This window comes from Engystomops pustulosus, chromosome 1, assembly GCF_040894005.1.
Source record: "Engystomops pustulosus chromosome 1, aEngPut4.maternal, whole genome shotgun sequence".
NCBI lineage: Eukaryota > Metazoa > Chordata > Amphibia > Anura > Leptodactylidae > Engystomops > Engystomops pustulosus.
The window spans coordinates 69,679,568-69,697,711 of record NC_092411.1 but is presented as its reverse complement, the minus strand read 5'-3'; the positions used below and the strand labels follow the sequence as shown (position 1 = coordinate 69,697,711).

At 41.5% G+C, this 18,144-nt stretch overlaps 1 protein-coding gene across 13 annotated transcripts in view; it reads left to right on the top strand.

Moving 5' to 3' along the window:
* The window catches only part of PITPNM2 (phosphatidylinositol transfer protein membrane associated 2), a 202,802-nt gene that overhangs the window by 111,966 nt on the left and 72,692 nt on the right, over nucleotides 1-18,144 (top strand). For all 13 annotated transcript variants that reach the window (XM_072144160.1, XM_072144167.1, XM_072144181.1 and 10 more), the window contains 2 exons: nucleotides 4,016-4,230; nucleotides 4,754-4,875. In XM_072144160.1, the coding sequence (XP_072000261.1) occupies nucleotides 4,016-4,230; nucleotides 4,754-4,875 (337 nt within the window). The remainder of the gene's footprint in view (nucleotides 1-4,015; nucleotides 4,231-4,753; nucleotides 4,876-18,144) is intronic.

Below are 18,144 nucleotides of genomic sequence, written 5' to 3'. Positions count from 1 at the left end.
CTGAATATAGTATGCAGATTTAATTTGATATTTTCATTTGGGCTGTGTGCATGCTCAGATAAAATAAACCTAAAATTCCAAAGACATAGATTGACAAGAAACAGAAATGCACAAACACTTGCAACTTACAACTGACTTTCATAAATTAGTCAGTCTTCTTTTTTTGAAATAGATGTATTGTTTTGGCTATCAGTCCACATTGTGTCAATAAGCTTTCTGAAAGTCATGCTTGATGCTGATGTGTCTGCCCTACAAGGGTGCACTGAGAAAAAGACTTTCTTCTCCCATCCTGGTTTTTTCATCTTTCATTCCCAGTGGAGAATTCATGGCGTTTTAAAAGGACCTGTCAGGGCGATTTGGGACACTTAACCACCCATTGATCCTTATGGATTGGTGGTTTAGTATCCCAAAGCACCAAATCCAAATTACCAAATCCCTCTGTGGCCACGATAAAAAAAAAAAAAAAAATGTTACCTAGAGATAAGGATCATCATACTCATCTCTTTTACGCCCAGCACCGTTGCTGTTTTGAAATAAAGCTGGAGCGCTACACCCTGGCTTCGATGCGCTGTAACTATGGCACATGTGCAGTGAAGCCGCGCTGTTGTACACCGGCTTCATTAAAGAACTGTACAGGAGCACCGGACCAAGGTATATATAAAGTTTTTACAAAAATTTTAATAGCAAGCATGAAGAGGCTTATTAAAGGCGTTTTGGGACACTAAACCACTGGTCCATAAAGACCTGCGAGTAGTTCAGTGTTTTAATTGCCCTTACAGATCCTTTTTAATTTTCCCTACATTTGCAAAGGTGATCTTTTAATGGTAAATTCTTCTTTAGGAGACCAACCAACCCAAAAGAACTATACCCAATATACAATTACTTACCAGAAATAGAGAAAGATACAAGGAAAGTAAAAAGGTCTACAGACTGTAACAGTAAAGATTTATACAAGTAAATACAGACTGGGGAGGGTTTAGGGGGGATCCTGGACCCCAACATGTGTTTCACCTACTTTCAACAACTTGAGATGCAGCCATCCAAAAAACTTATCTGGTCTTGCCTTACAGTAAGCTTTATTTAAAGGGAACCTGTCACCAGGGACCTCATTTTCACTAAAGACAGGTTGCAGAAGCTTATTACACCTGCAGTGCAAATCTGCCTTTCTCTATGCTTTTTCTAAGCATTTGCATTACAATATATTTGTGTTATAACTTACCTGCTCCCTGACAAAATCCTGGGGTATTCCCAGGGGCTGGACTTTTGGTTTGGATGCATTTCAAAAAACAATATGTGACTTGTCTGTTACTCACTCCTCAGAGCTTGGCCCCCACTTTTGTGCTCCTGTACAGCTCCTCCTCCTGCTGCTTCTCAGAGGTCACAGCCTGGTGAGATGACATCAGTGGGGGAGGGACTGGCTGTACAGGAGCACAAAGATGGAGGCAGCCTGCAGCTCAGACAAGTCACATGTTGTTTTTTTAAATGCATGCAAACCAAAGTCCAGCCCCAGTGACTACCCCAGGATTTTGTCAGGATGCAAGAGTAAGTTATAAAACACAATTATATTGTAATGCAAATAGAGCAGTGATGGCTAACCTATGGCACTGGTGCCAGAGGTGGCACTCGGAGCCCTTTCTGAGGGCATCCAGGCCATCACCAGAGATGACTCCAGGTATCTTCCTGCAGTCCCAGACAGCCCAGGATGTGCTGTGCACAGAGGTATTTTAAAGTGACAGTGCTACCTGGGACTATTTTATGATTTATTGGTGTCCTCAGGGGCTGGTATCAATGAAAACTGTGACAGAGAAGGGAGTATAAATCACAAATTACATTTCTGTGTTGGCACTTTGCGATAAATAAGCGGGTCTTTGTTGAAGTTTGGGTACTCAGTCTCTAAAAGGTTTGCCATCACTGGCATAGAGGCTTTTTTTGCACTGCAGGTGTCATGGGCTTTTATAATCTGTCTTTAGTGAAAATGAGGTCCCTGGTGACAGGTTCCCTTTGAGACACTGTAGTAGATATGGGGAAATGTTTTGGGTTAATAAAGACTTTTATTTAAAAAAAAGAAAATACTACTTCTCATGAGTATTTAGGAAGACAAAAATACACCAACCTTTTCTTATACACGTTTTATATTAAATACTAGGCAGAATAATGTGTAAATAGTCACAGGGGCGGATAAGAGTCACACTTGGATCTCCCCTCCTGACTTCATTGTCACAAGTCTGGATGGCAGCTGCTGAAGAAGGCTCAGGATGATGTACTAGTCCTATGGGACTTCATTTATACCATAATTAAACTTTTTAATCTTCACATCACACAACCTTGGAATATAAACCATTAGGTCCAGGGTGATGCAAAAGTAAGAACCATGTTCTAATACGGTGAGATCTGCCAGTGTGTGACTTTTCTTTCCTGTGACTTCTTACAGGTTATTGGAAAACAGACTACAGTTTTTGTGTTTTTTTTAAACAACTTCAGTTGTCCCTGTCTGCTTTTAGTTTGGGTTGCTATGGGAATGCTACAACGAGTGTTGCATATGGTATAACACATTGGTAGAGTATTGAGATCTAAATTCAGGTTATTAATAACTTGAAAGTAGAAATAATATTGGAATCCATAGCAACAAACTCACCCATTTACATAAAAACTGGTTCATTAATATTTGGCAACTACGTTAAATGTTCAAAAAACACAGTTGGGTTTTGATGTCACCTGTTAATTTTGCAAATACTATACAGCTGTCCCAATGCAGTGGTTGTATATGCCAGATGGATGGAAAATTTCATAGATTTTATTGAGCTACAGGTTCATTGCTGTTGTTTCTGCTAAAATATATCTTAAGTTTAAAGGATGGGTCATCCTTTTCTTATCTTCTTCTAAACTACTTATATATTTGAATTTTGGGAATACTGAGAATTGTGCTACATTCACGCAACTGTATGGGGGACGAATGTACAGCCTCAAGCTTGCGGCTGTACAAACTCCCACACAGACGGCAATGGCCACATAAAACGTTACGGTGCCACACACGTGCGGCACCGTACCGCTATGTACACCGGTGGAAAAGATAAAAAATGTCCTATCTTTCCCTATGTTACGGTACATACCCTGTGCATTTCTATGCAGAGGGGAGGGGTCACCCCTCCTCCTCTCCATGGCGCTGGACGGGGCAGGCATATGTTGGTGTGCATGTAGCCTTACAGTGAATAAAAGGAAACCTGTCAGCAGAAACTACTACAATCATGTTGTCAAGGAGCTTAATTTCCAGATCATGTTTATTTCATGGATCAGTATGGTTGTATCATCTGTAAAATCTGCTTTGAAATGAGAACTAAAAATTACTTTATAATTTAATATTTACGGTAGGTTTTTTTGGGCTATTTTGATCTCATTGCAATCCAAAAATATCCAACTCTTCTCTTTTTTTTTTTTTTTGTTATTCTATAATGGAGCAGAACAATGAAATGAGGGGCGCAGAAATGGTCATCAGCTTTACTGTTTTTCAAATCAAGCATAGATTTCTAAAGGCGAACATAGGTTTCTGATGTTTAACTGCTGTCTGTGTCCTTTCTCATTAGATAGAAGATCAAGGGGAGGAATGTAAGTAGAGGGATACTTCACATCCAGTTTGGAAGTTTTATATGTGGTCAGATTTTCCAGATTTTTAAACACACTGGAAAACTATCTACCCTTCCATTACTTATCTCTATGCGAATAAAGGTACTAAAATAATAGAATCTTTGGAAAATGTAACTGCTTAAGTTAAGGGTGAGTGCAATGATCTTGTTATCAGCATCCTGTCAGACATTCATAAGAACTTGTTGGAACAAGACCATCCAAGAGATGATATAGGAAGCTATATTTCATCAAAGATGTTGTAAGAGTCTTGAGCTGTTTTGGTTGCATAGTTTCTTGCCTGTGTCACATGTACCCAACAATTGCTCTTACATGTCATGTTATCCTTTTCCATAATGGTCATTACTGATGTTTGTTGGGTTCTTATGTTTTGCAGAAAAAGAGCAGAGAAGAGACTTGTGGGGAAGGCAGTGGTGTGGAAATCTTGGAGAACAGACCATACACAGATGGTCCTGGGGGCACGGGTCAGTACACACATAAGGTCTATCACATTGGCATGCACATCCCCAGTTGGTTTCGATCAATCTTACCCAAAGCTGCCCTTCGAGTCGAAGAAGAGTCGTGGAATGCATATCCTTATACAAGGACCAGGTACATATTAAAAAAATGTCTTTGTCATATTTAAGTACCTCTCCTGAGGAAACACCATTTTGTTGGGTACTTTATAAGCTTTCTGTTTCCAACTGATTATTTTAGGAAATATTTTGAGTTTTATGTAAACAAGCTTCTTGGTGCACTAGGAATGAAGACATGTCTGCTAGTGCACACATTTCATCTTTCTATGTTGGTGTCTATAAAGCACCTCCCCTTTACAAAATGATTGACATCCTTGAGGGCTATGAGAGCCCTTCTAAGCGCTATAAATCTTGGTGTTTTTTGTAGAAATTGTATTATTTAAAGTCAAAAAATAGAAGACTCCTTTTTTTCAAAAATATATCATAAAACATTAGTGTCTCTGACATTTGAATCCCTGTGTTTTATTATTATTATTTCTTTGAATAAGGGCAATGACTTCTTTTGAAACGACTTAAGCTGCCAGAGATGCAAGTCTGGTGGTGCGCACATAAACATAATTGTTGTTTTTGGCTTTAACTGACTTGCACTTCCTCCCTAGGTACACCTGTCCCTTTGTGGAGAAGTTTTCCATAGATATAGAAACTTTTTACAAATCTGACTCGGGAGAGCTTGCCAACGTGTTCAACCTTTCTCCTGCTGAAAAAAGACAGACAGTACTCGGTAAGATGTTACATTATTGATGTGAGGCGCAGACTGTATCCAACTTACTCTCCCTCTGTCTGGCACCGCCTGTCTGTCTGTCTCTCACTGTCTCAGTGGATCTTTCAGTTTTTCCATGCTTCTTTATCTTCAAGTAGCAGGGCAGTAAGCACGTCAGTCCTCCTTGCTTCCATGGGTGACTTCTAAAACAGAGATTTTCAACTTTTCCTGTGAGCTTGCATACATGATGTTCTGTCAATCAATGTGTGTAGGAGGAGCAAGCCTGACTCAAACTTCATCCACAGAGCTCTTTACATTAAAATTATTTAGCAAATTACAGAAAATGAATATTCCTGAGCTCAGCATTTACTATGCTTTTGGGTAGGCAATTATAATATTCCTGAAATAGGCAATTTTTATTTGCAAATTATGTTTGACATTCTCATATTTTGACATGTTGTGCATAACTGCTTGTATTAGTCACTATCCTGTCCACCTAAATTTATCATTGTTACATCATAATGCTGACCTTCCTGCGAGCATAAACATGATTTACACACATTTGGGCAGGATTTTTTATTTCCTCGCCATTTTGTGACCAATCCAGGAATCGGAACACTAGTGAAGAGGTCACTTTCCCATGAATACAATTCCGCTAAATCAAATAGCTCCAGTATTCTGTCCTAACCTTCAGTTGCCATGTACTGGATATGGGCCCGGCAACATTTCTCGAAACACTTTTTCATTAAAGGGCACCTACCACCACAAATCTACCTATAAAGGTAGATCGAGTGGTAGGTGGATCAATGGAATGTGAGGATAGACCTTTTAAGGGCTAATCCTCACATCCCCGCACTTTTTTGGTAACTTTTATCAAACGTTTATGCTAATTTTATTATTCGGCTACTGGGACGTGGAGTAGCCGCATCTGAGATTACACGAGGTGGCTACTCCACGCCCCGTAGCCTCTTTTCTCCTCCTACTCACCATCTTCGGCACGCAGCTGCTCGTCTGACGATACGGCAGTCTGTGCATGCGCAGAACAGCAGGCCCGCGCCTGCACAGTCACTGCTCCGAAGCCGGGGCTGCACAGGCGCGGGCCTGCTGTTCTGCTCATGTGCAGACTGCCGGATCGTCGGACGAGGGTGCGCAGCTACGAGCAGCTGCGCGCCGAAGATGGTGAGTAGGAGGAGAAAAGAGGCTACCAGGGCGTGGAGTAGCCGCCTTGTGTAACCTCAGATGCGGCTACTCCACGCCCCCGGAAGCCGCATAATAAAATTAGCATCAATGTTTGATGTAAGTTACCAAAAAATTGCGGGGACGTGAGGATTAGGCCTTAAAAGGGCTATCCTCACGTCCCATTGATTCAACTACCACCCGATCTACCTTTTTAGGTAGATTTGTGGTGGTAGGTGCCCTTTAAAGTCCTCTCTCATGGTGGTGAATGTGACATGTTGGAAAGTACTTGGTATATGGCTGATTGCTGTATCAGACTTTAGTTTTAATCTAATATTTTACCAGTTATTTTTGTTATAAATTTAAGTTGAGGTTTCAAATGTTTTAAAGTGAAAAGTGTTTAAGTGAAAAGCTAAAATCTGAGAATTTCCCTGGATTGATATTATTATAGTGGAACTTAAGGTGTTTTACATCTACTGTTAAATCCAGGTACCTTCCCCCATTGTAACTTTACATAGTTATCCGTACTCTTTCTTACATTTACATAAGAGCACTTTAGCTCCTTAGCAAAAAGTGTGAAGAATAAACATAACCCTCTTACACATATTTATATGTAGCTTATGAACCATAGCAGACATTGCGCTCCCTTTTATGTGTACCAGGTTGACTCCACTAGGTTTTAGAGCTTCAGGGGACTGATATTACCCCCACAAACACAAACACACCTCCTTCCTCTATCATGTTCTACCTCCTGCACCAGATTTGTCCATCAAAATTAATTGCTTCACATTTTTCTAAGTCTTAAAAGTCATTATCTCAGGATACCCTTCTATTCCAATTTGTGATACATATATATTACCATTTTTAGACCAACCTTACATTTATGCGCCCAGTTACACACATTTATATTAATCCATTATATTTGCTTGGACTACTCACACTGCTTGCTTACAAAATCTCAAAGATGTCTCAAGGACATCCTTCATACTCAGAAACTTGGTTACTCAGCACATCAGACTCCTTCCCACCATCTCAACTTTTAAACACATACTTCATTCTACAATGATGCTAATGCTACTAATACAGCTACATAACATATTTTTATTCAATTGTAGAAACCCTTTGCCATTTTTTATCAATTCCAACTATAGCGGCATTACCTGATTAGGTTATAGCTTACAAGAAAATATCTGGTTTTCCAAAGATTAGACTGAAAAAGCTTAATCTGAATGTTTGCCCACTGGAAAAGGTTTGTCTCAAAGGGAACCTGTCACCAGGGACCTTATTTTCACTAAATACAGGTTACGGATGCCCATTACAGCTGCATTGCAAATATATGCATTACAATATATTTGTGTGTTATAACTGACCTGGCACCCTGACAGAATCCCATTGGATTCTATGTTGGGCTTTCGTTTAGATGCATTTCAAAAAACAACATGTGACCTTTCTATGCTGCAGACTGCTCAGCTCTTGGACCCCACCCATGTGCTCCTGTGCAGCTCCTTCTTCCTGCTCCTTCACAGAGCTCAGGAGGATGGAAATATATCTTAAAGGTTACAGCCTTCCTGTGGTATTGTTCGACACTATTCTCACATCCTGATGATAGTTGGAAGGGCCACTTTTAATGCTTCCCTGACTACAGCTAGTTCCCTGAAATTTGATGACCTCCCCATCTATGACTTCTGGAGGAAGAAATATTCTCTGGTCTAACGAGGAGTCCTTTCCATCCCACTTTCTCAACAAGATGGCGACCGTGAATATTGGCCCAGGGAACTGCTGGCGAGGCTGCAGTGAAGAGGCCTAGGACGGACATGACTGCCCTTATCGATGGAGAGGGATTCTTTAATAAACCCCAAACCGCTGTTTTCTGTACTTTCACTTTGGGAATGAAAAGATTTCTGACAGATTCCTCAAAAAATACTTTGGACGTGGATGGAGTGAGGGAGGATTGTTTTGGGTTTTTTTTTATATATGATCCATCCTAATCTTTACACTTGACAATTGAGCTTCCACTGCTTCTATTGAATTCTCTACCAGTAGAAAATTGTCTAGGGAGGGGACAAATAGGCCATAGACGAATGTATGATGCCAGCTCAGCGATCATTTTTGTAAAGTCTCTTGGGGCAATTGCAACCCCGAAGGACATTGCCCTGAACTGTAAATGAGTACCTTCTAGTGACACAGCTACCCTCAGAAATGTTTTGTATGATGGCTGAATTGGGACGTGATGATAGTACCGTGTTTCCCCGAAAGTAAGACAGTGTCTTACATTCTTTTTACCCCCAAAAGTCCCACTATGTCTTACTTTCGGGGTATGTCTTATATTGGCGAAAAAATTTCGATTTTTGTTTTAACCATAAAATTAACATTTATTAACAACCTGAACAGTATGGTATTCACCACAAAACAGTTTTATAAAAGCAAGTGCCAAGAATTACACAGTGTAGGGGGTGGTTATACAGTGTAAGGGGGGCATTATATAGTGTGGGAGGTTATACAGTGTAAGGGGGGCATTATATAGTGTGGGAGGTTATACAGTGTAAGGGGGCATTATACAGTGTAAGGGGGGCATTATACAGTGTGGGAGGTTATACAGTGTAAGGGGGGCATTATACAGTGTAAGGGGGGCATTATACAGTGTGGGAGGTTATACAGTGTAAGGGGGGCATTATACAGTGTAAGGGGGGCATTATACAGTGTAAGGGGGGCATTATACAGTGTAAGGGGGGCATTATACAGTGTGGGAGGTTATACAGTGTAAGGGGGGGCATTATACAGTGTAAGGGGGGGCATTATACAGTGTGGGAAGTTATACAGTGTAAGGGGGGCATTATACAGTGTGGGGGATGGTTATACAGTGTAAGGGGAGCATCATACAGTGCAGGGAGGTTATACATTGTGAGTAGGGGCATTATACAGTGTGGGAGGTTATACAGTGTAGGGGGGGGCATTATACAGTGTGGGAGGTTATACATTGTGAGTAGGGGCATTATACAGTGTGGATGGGTTATACAGAGCAGGGGCATTATACAGTGCAGGGGGGATGGGTGTTTTAACACAAACCATAGAACTGTGCAAGCAAACACACTGACACACACTACATGCATACATTATACATGTAAATAAACATGCACACAGTGTTCACATATAGATCAGACATCACATCTACATACACATTACACATTGCACATACATACTTTTCAGTGTCACTGACTGCAGGGCTGAGTAGAGGCTGGTCCAGGCTGACATGTGCTCCCCTCCCCCTCCAGGTCCGACTGATGTAGCAGAGTTTAGCAGCTACACAGGAGGGGGGAGGAGCTGCTCCAGTAACACAGACGGAAGCAGCACACAGCAGGAAGCTTCTCCCTCGGCTCCATGCTGCAGACTCCACACTGTGCAGCCCTGTCTCCTCTGCCATGTGATCGGAGCCTGCACGGAGTAGCTGAGCTCCGGTCACAGTCTTCTATCGGCCAGGAGCTACAGCAGTGACATGAAGCACCCGGCTCCCCTCAGCTCTAACTATGTCTTACTTTCGGGGTACGTCTTACATTAGCCTACCCCCTAAAACACCCACTATGTCTTACTATCGGGGGTGTCTTACTATCGGGGAAACACGGTAGGCATTGGACAAATGGACCAATGCCATAAAACAATCCTGGAAAGGCAGATTTACTGTGAACTTTAAAGTTTCCATTCAGAATATTTCTACCAGCAGCTGTTTAATGGTTTCAAATTGAATATCGTCCATAAAGAACCATCCCGTTTCTTGACATGGAACACAGTGGAGTATAAACCTAGGCCTCTTTCTTGGTCTGGAACCTCCACCAACACTGCTTTTTGAATAAAATTTTTTACTTCTGCTTCCAGCGCTATCTGAGCACTGTAATTTGTCATTATCGATGAAACGATGAGGGGGGGGGGGGGGCAGAAAGGGTAGTTTCAGACCTTCTCGGATGATACATAAAAACCACTTGTTGTTTGTAATCCTTTCCCCTTCCAGAAAAAAAGTGTAATGGCTTGCCCCGCACAGGACTTCTGGCATCATTGCTGACTGTATTTTTAGGTCGGGGGATGAACATTAATGCTCTATGTTTCCTTAAGAACTTCTAGCCTCCCTCCTTTTTTTGAGACATGGGAAATCTTCTTTGGGGATGAAATAATCTATTTTTAACTCCTGGCTAGTTTGAAACCCTGTCTTCTTGTCAGAAGTTTTATCCAGGATTTTATTGTGCTACCAAACAAATTTTCCCCTTCACAGAGGATAGCACGAATTTTAGAAGCCACGTCCCCATTCCAGCTTTTCAGCCATATAGCGCGTCTAGCTGACTTGGATAAGGCCGAGGATCTTGCAGAAAGTCTTAAGGCATCTACGATGCGTCCACTAGAAAGGCCTAAGCCTTTTGGGCTGCTATGACATCTAATATCAGGGTCTCTTTAGGGGAACCTTCTTTCAGTTTTTCTTCCATCTGGGTTAGCCACATAAGGAGTTACCTAGCCACATAGGTAGCCGCAATATTTGGCTTAAAAGCTGCACAGGCTCTTTAAAAAAAATCGTCATCATCAAAAGGTAGGGAGGATTTTTTTGAGATCTTAGAGAGGACTACATCAATCTTTGGTGGCTTATCCCAGGGCTCGGTTTCTTCCTCTTAATAGGGGTATTTTCTTTTGACAGCCCGTGGATTGATTATTTTTTTCAGGTTTCTTCCACTCAGCTCTAATTAAAGATGAAATATTTTTATGCAAGGGAAAAACACATTTCTGTCTCTCACCAAAGCCTTGAAACATCACGTCCTGTACTGAACGATGTTCTTTCTGTTCTTCAATTTTCATGGTGGACCTCACCAGCTTTACTAGATGGTCCGCTGCTTCCACAGCGAACAAGGGTCTACATGCCTCCTCTTGTTCTAAATCTGATAGAGAGCTGCCACTAGAAATATTATACCTCTTCCCATATGAAGGTACACATTGATTCGATCATGACTCAAGATTCCTGTGCAACTATATTCTGAATACATGTCTCACAGGTAGTTTTCTCATACAATGATGGCAAACGAACTCCACAAATCCTACAGGCTTTGTTTTTCAAATTTCAAGTGCCTTTCCTAATAATAGCTTCCTCTCTCTGAAAGTACATAAAACATAAGAGAAGCTCAATTAAAAAGACTTGTTCTAAAGGCCGGGAAAGGCTGTACTCACCACCATCAATCGCCCTGTAACTCATACCATATGCTCGTCGCCAGATTCTGTTGGATTTCTCTTATCTGCCTATTCTGAACTCAGTTTTCAAAAGTAAGGAATAGACCAGTGAAAAGGTAACATGAAAAACAGCCGGGGTGCAGTCCAATACACAGAAGACGTAAAAGCACACTAATATATATATATATATATATATATATATATATATATATATATATATATATATATATATATATATATATATATATATATTATATGCATGTGAGCATACATGAAAACGATACATACACATTGACGCAGCAGGAGTAGCAATATAGGCCTGAGGTCAGCTGGGAGCGTGGACAGCACACAAACCTGTGTGCAGGAAACTCTTTTAAATTCAAATTTCCCACCCCAGTCACGTTGTACGCCGCAAGGCTGCCCCACTTTCTGTCTCCGCACGGATCGGACTGCCGCCTCCACATAAAAAACTATAGGCAGAGCTCGGCACCGCCTAACAAAGGACCTTCCCAGCTCCCAGACCCGCACATCAACTTGTTGCCACCCTGCCCCCTGCTCCACAATGGCTCCCAGCTGGATAGGGAAACCAGGAAACTCCTGTTCCCCCCCTGAGCTACGCATAGCCCACCGGAGGAAAACTTCAGGGAGCCACACTAAGGTCTTTTAAAGGCTGGGTTTCCTGTCCCAGGGGGCGGACCCCTATCTCCTGTGGTGCTGTCTTGGTGAGGGGGTAAGCAGGATTTTAGGAATTGATTCTCAATATTTAAGGACATTGTAACCAGCAATGGGACCCAGGTGCTTGTAATCTTTATGGTGGATGTTATGGACAGAGGTGAGCAGGAAGAACTCCATTGCATATATTACTACACTTTTTTTGTGTAGTAGCAGAGCTCAGCTAAAAGTTTGCCGTTCAACACAGGTCACATGACCGCTGGGAAATAGAACTCTGAGCTTCCTGCAAGCCCTCTCCATCACAACCACCCCCATATCAGTGGTTTGAGGGGAATGCGGATGTCAATGTTATGGGCATGGTTATGATGTATGGGGCTTGGAGACCATAATGACTACACAGCAACTTCCATCCACTGGAAGCCAACAGGACTAGAAACATCAAAGAAAGTCATGTGACCTGTGACTTCTGTCTATGAATGTGAAATTTTAACCGCGTAAGTATAATATGGGTAACCCTTTTGGGATCTTATACTTACCTTGTTAAAGTTTGGTAGAAGTGGCCAATCCCTTTAAATTCTTATGGTTCTTGACAGAATTTGAAGGTTACTATAGGAGAGTTTATTACTTGATGTGCACATACTGGTGCCTGTTGTGGAAAAACACCTGAAGGGTTCTTTAATATTTTAAAATGTAGACCCAAAGGATTTATATTTCTATTTACAGTAGATAATAATGACGAAGCAATGATCATGAATTGATAATAACGTCTTGTTGTGTATGTAAATATTAACAGTATATTGATTGTGTATTGGTTTTTTGATTTTTTTTGATCAAGGCTTGTAGGATCAACTACACATCGACCCTTTTATCGCCTTTGTTATGCCCATTTTTATTGGCTAGATGTCTTCGTCCGTGATAACACCATTCAGATAGACGCTAATTAGCACCCATGAAGGCAGCCATAAGAAGAAACATTATTCTCCTTCCCCAAAGCTGGTTGCCATGGCAGGAGATAGATGCACGCTGACATAAAAAAGGAATGTGACGCAGTTGGCTGAACCCAGCAGCACAGTCTGATAGGAGCGTTCCGAATTAGTCTCTCTCTAGGTGACAGTAGAAAAGCACTGCTGTACTTTAGCTGGCTAAATTTAGCCTATGCTGCATTTGTAGTGGGTGGGCAGGTGAAGAACAGGCAGAAGATGAAAAAGGGGAAAGAGAAAATGAGCCTTACAAAAAAAGGGACCTGAAAAATTCCCATAGCATGTTAAAAATACAAGTCCCTGAATCCTTTACAAGAGCACAGTGCGAGGAGTCAGGCTTACAGCGCCAGCCGGGCCTGTGCTGCATTGTGGAAGATTTCATGCAGATTCCTCTTCCATAGTAAATGTCATTCTGTTGTAAACAGTTTAAATATCAGTTGCTCAAACTAAATAAAAAGCTATGAACCTCAAGTAATATTTATATCAGTTGCTACAGCAAAAATAAATAAAAATACATTAAAATAGCTTGGCTGTTTCACAGACTTGATGTGCAGAGGCCTTATGATTGACTTCAAAATACATTTCAGTTATGAGTTATTTTTTTTCTTTTGTTTTTAAACTTTTTACACTAGACTGTGTAACGTCAAATATCCATTAAAATTAGGGAAAAAACATTTTCCAAAACGTTGTACATCTAATATTTAAAGGGATATTCCTATTTCGTCAAATAAATGTTATTGTTTGTATGATGAATAGATACACAATTTCCATTTCCTTTCTGCTCTGATTACGATGATACTAATGAGCCTGTGTGACCATGGTCAGATTTCTGTCCACTGAAAGTAACATAAGAAAGCTGTCTATGGACTGACAGCAAGCAGAGATCTAGAAAACAGTAAAGAATTGATACAGAAAGTATATTGGAAAATTGTATAACTTTTTGATATACAAACAATAACCCCGCAGTGTGACAGTCTCACCACCACTTATCTGCTCTGGTTTAAGATATTGTACAATTGTTATCCTGACAGGCTGCTTTTTTTTTTTAATAACTTTTATGCACTAAAGCAGTGATGGCTAACCTATGGCACTAGTGCCAGAGGTGGCACTCAGAGCCCTTTCTGTGGGCACTCAGGCCATCACCAGAGATGACTCCAGGTATCTTCCTGCAATCCCAGACAGCCCAGGACTTGCTGTGCACAGAGCTACATTAAAGTGACAGCTCAACCTGGGACTATTTTCTGCTTTATCGGTGTCCTTAGGCGCTGGTATCAATGAAAACTGTGACAGAGAAGGGAGTATAAATCACAAATTAAATTTCTGTGTTGGCACTTTGCGATAAATAAGCGGGTCTTTGTTGTAGTTTGGGCACTCGGTCTCTAAAAGGTTTGCCATCACTGCACTGTGACTTTGTTTGTGTCTTATTTACAGTAAAGTGACCAGACCGACTATAGAATGGTCTAAACCCTACAGGGCAGAATAATCAATGGTGTAGTTACTACTGAAAAGTGAAAGTGGATATGCCCAAATGTATATGCAGATGAGATGCTAATATCAGAGAAGTACAACATTTTTAGCTAAAAAAAAAAAGAAATTGTCAGTTCATTACGCTTTCTTCACATATTTTAAGTCTCAGTAGGAATAGACTTAAACGAGATTGGGTGACTGAATGGGATTTTTATAGCCTAAAAATATTAATATGGATGTTGGGTTAAACCTTCCTACTTACACACTTGAATGAGAGGTTTAAAGAGAATCTGTCAGGCAAAATAACCCGCCAAACTAAATATATTTTCATAAACTCATTAGAGAGCATTGCCTCTATCCCTTCATTGTCCCTCTACATGTCTGTAAACCTAAGCAGTGAGGTCCTAAAGCTGTATGCAAATGACCTGCGAAATGTCCAATGAGTCATTAGCATATTCAAGCTGTCCAGCTTATTCATGAGTGGGAGGCACAGCCACACCCCCAGTGCATGACTGACAGCCTGTATAATGATGTGAGGCTGTATTATGATGTGCTTCCTGCTGCTGGTGGCCACGCCGCCTGCAGCCTGTGTGTGTAAAGGAGAGATACAACAGCTCCAGGCTGCAGCCATGTTATAGCAGAACATGTCAGGTACTTGTGTAGCTGATGTCTGTGTCTCGCACACATGTGCATTAGGAGATAGAGCATGTCAGCAGATGCAGCACACACACTAGCCATGCTTTACTATGCATTACACAAAGACCTTAACAGGGGGAGGAGAGGGGAGGGGGAACAGGGGTGACATGCTGACCATGTGACCAGCCTCATTTACATAATAAAGAATAGATGATTTTGCAATGATTAAAGTATGAATTGACTAGATTAAAGGACACCTGTCATCAGGTCTGTGTCACTTGTCCTGTCACCTCTCCCTGTTGGAGCAGCTCTCAAGGATCCCATCTCAGCCTTTATCTAATCAATTCATACATTAATCATTGCAAAATCATCTTTTCTTTATTATGTAAATGAGGCTGGTCACATGGTCAGAGGCAGTGATGTCACCCCTGTTACCCCTCCCCTCTCCTCCCCCTGCTCATGTCTGTGTGCAATGTATAGTATAGCTTTTTACTGCAATGCTCTGTCTATGGGAAACATTATTTCCTCCTCTCCCCTTCCATATTTTTGACATATACTTACCATCCTCCTTCGGATATTTACGATCTAGCTCACTTATGTTCATTTTTTGCCATTTACTTTGTTAGTGTGTCCGCACACACATAATTGGAGGCTGGTAATCCGACTATAATCCAGTCATAAAGTATGGTAATAATGCTACATCCCGGTCTATGCATCGTTATGAATTACTTTACATACCCCAAAGTTCAGCCTATATGGCACTTACGGGTCAATTCAAGCTTCTCTTATCTCCTAGCCCAGTGATGGCGAACCTTTTAGAGACAGAGTGCCCAAACTAAACCGAAATCCACGTATTTACCGTGAAGTGCCAACATTAAATTTTAAGCAGTAACTTATTGCTACCTGTTCTTTCACATCTTTCAATTGTATTGGCGGTCTGAGGCCACCAGTTAAAAGGAGGGCAAATTCAGATTATCGTTGTAGCTTCTCTCCAGGGTCTCTCTGTAAAGGAACAATGGTCGGGTCCAACATGATGACCTCCAAAGATAATGCAGTTCTGTCAAAACTTTTGCCGCAGTTCCAAGCAGCCAACGAAGTGTCGAATAGCACTGAGAGAGCAGCATCCCTTAATTTGCCTGGGACTGCAGGAAGATTGGAAGTGTTTGGTGAACTCTGTCCTGGGGTGATGGCCTGAGTGCCCATAGAAAGTGCCATAGGTTCGCCATCACTGTCCTAGCCCATATATGGAGACAGTGACACATAGGACTTGCCTTTATGTGTAATTGCATATTGAATATGTACTTTGCCATCTGCATATTTAATATTCTCTTAATTCTATGCATTAGCCCAGCTGTTTTCTTCTGTACCATATGCTATACTTTTAGACAGCAGCGCGCGTACATGGGCATCAATACCTTTCCTGATAATAACCAGCAGCAAGTCCTTCGATAATCATACTAAGTCTAGGAGCATGCGCCTGTCTGGCTTCACTCCTGACAATCACACTAAGTCCAGGAGCATGCGCATACTGCGCTACTCCTTCGGCAATAACAGACCGTCAGCTGACATTGTCAGCTGATCTGGGCAATCAGCTGACTTCATACACTGACCGGGACGTAATCACCAAGCCCATAGTTGCCACCCCCACCGGGAGATACGATGAATCGGACCTATCAGCCATTTCTCTTGGGGAGGATTTCCCTATCGCCTCATCCCCATTGGCTCTAAGAAGGGAGGAGTCTTATCTTTATATGTTCGGCGTTAACTCGCCGCTGACACTAATAACCCTACCCCTGATGAAGCCAGCTTGCTGGCGAAACATGTCAGGGGGCTACAGTGCATGTTCTTTTTAATCAGCAGTGTGGTTAGGTTCTGAGTCAATTTACAATATACAGCTAGCCAGCTTAGATCTCTTAGGGACAGCATGGTGTGAACAATAATACTTTATCTAGTGACAGACTCCTTGTAGTGTAGGGCTCTGGTCATGCCATATGACTAACCCACATACACATACAACAGAGGGTTAGCATCAACTGGTCACAGACTCCTTGTAGTGTAGGGCTCTGGTCATGCCATATGACTAACCCACATACACATACAACAGAGGGTTAGCATCAACTGGTCTATAATCTTTATATATGAATACAAATGAGACGTCCACTTGATTCTATGAAGCATGATTTAGTGCAGGCTGTGTGAACAGGCAAATATCTGCCACAACACATTAGACCTAGCTACCCCAAAGTGACCCTCTATACTGGTGACCCAGCGGAGTCTGCTATCTATTTAGTCACACAACATTTATGTCCCAGAGATCTTAGATCGTACACATCACCTTATGACTACAATGTGACATACTAGTAACGAGTGAACACTTGTCCTTGACTTATTGAACCTACCCCACTGTGCTTTTAATATCAATTCCCTAGAGCACTTTGTAGCAATGCTACCACACACATTTTTTTTTAAATCAGATCTTTTTTATTGAAACATCTCCATCACCTTTTTCCGTTAACAACAATGAAGACAATACCCAACAAACCAAACCCCCCCTAAACCCAATCCCGATACAATTCCATAAGAGTCCATAACTTGGCCTTCTGCCCCGTAGGTAATTTTGTTCATGTTCTTGTATATCCGTCTTCATGGATTGCAGGATATCAGCTTAATTATTCCAATTACCTCATACATGCATCACTCATTCCGACACAAGACAAAACAGAGACACATTTTTTAGTCTTGTGAATAATAAAAGTGATGTTTTATAACATATTATGATATACTTCTTTGTCCGGATATGGGTAAATTTTTTTCTGTCAGTGGCAGCTTTGTGTCTTTTTGAGCAATAAACCCCCTGCCGCGACAATTGGTCCATTTTTTGTAATAAAATTAATGTATAGTAAAGCATTGCTGGTGTGTGTGCTGCATCTGCTGACATGCTCTCCCTCCTAATACACATGTGTGAGATACAGACATCAGCTACACAAGTACCTGACATGTTCTCCTATAACATGGCTGCCTGGAGCTGTTGTATCTCTCCTATACACACAAAGGCTGCAGGGGGCGCCAGCACCAGGAAGTACATGGAGCAGCCATCACATCATTATACAGGCTGCCAGTCATGCACTGGGGGTGTGGCTGTACCTCCCACTCATGAATA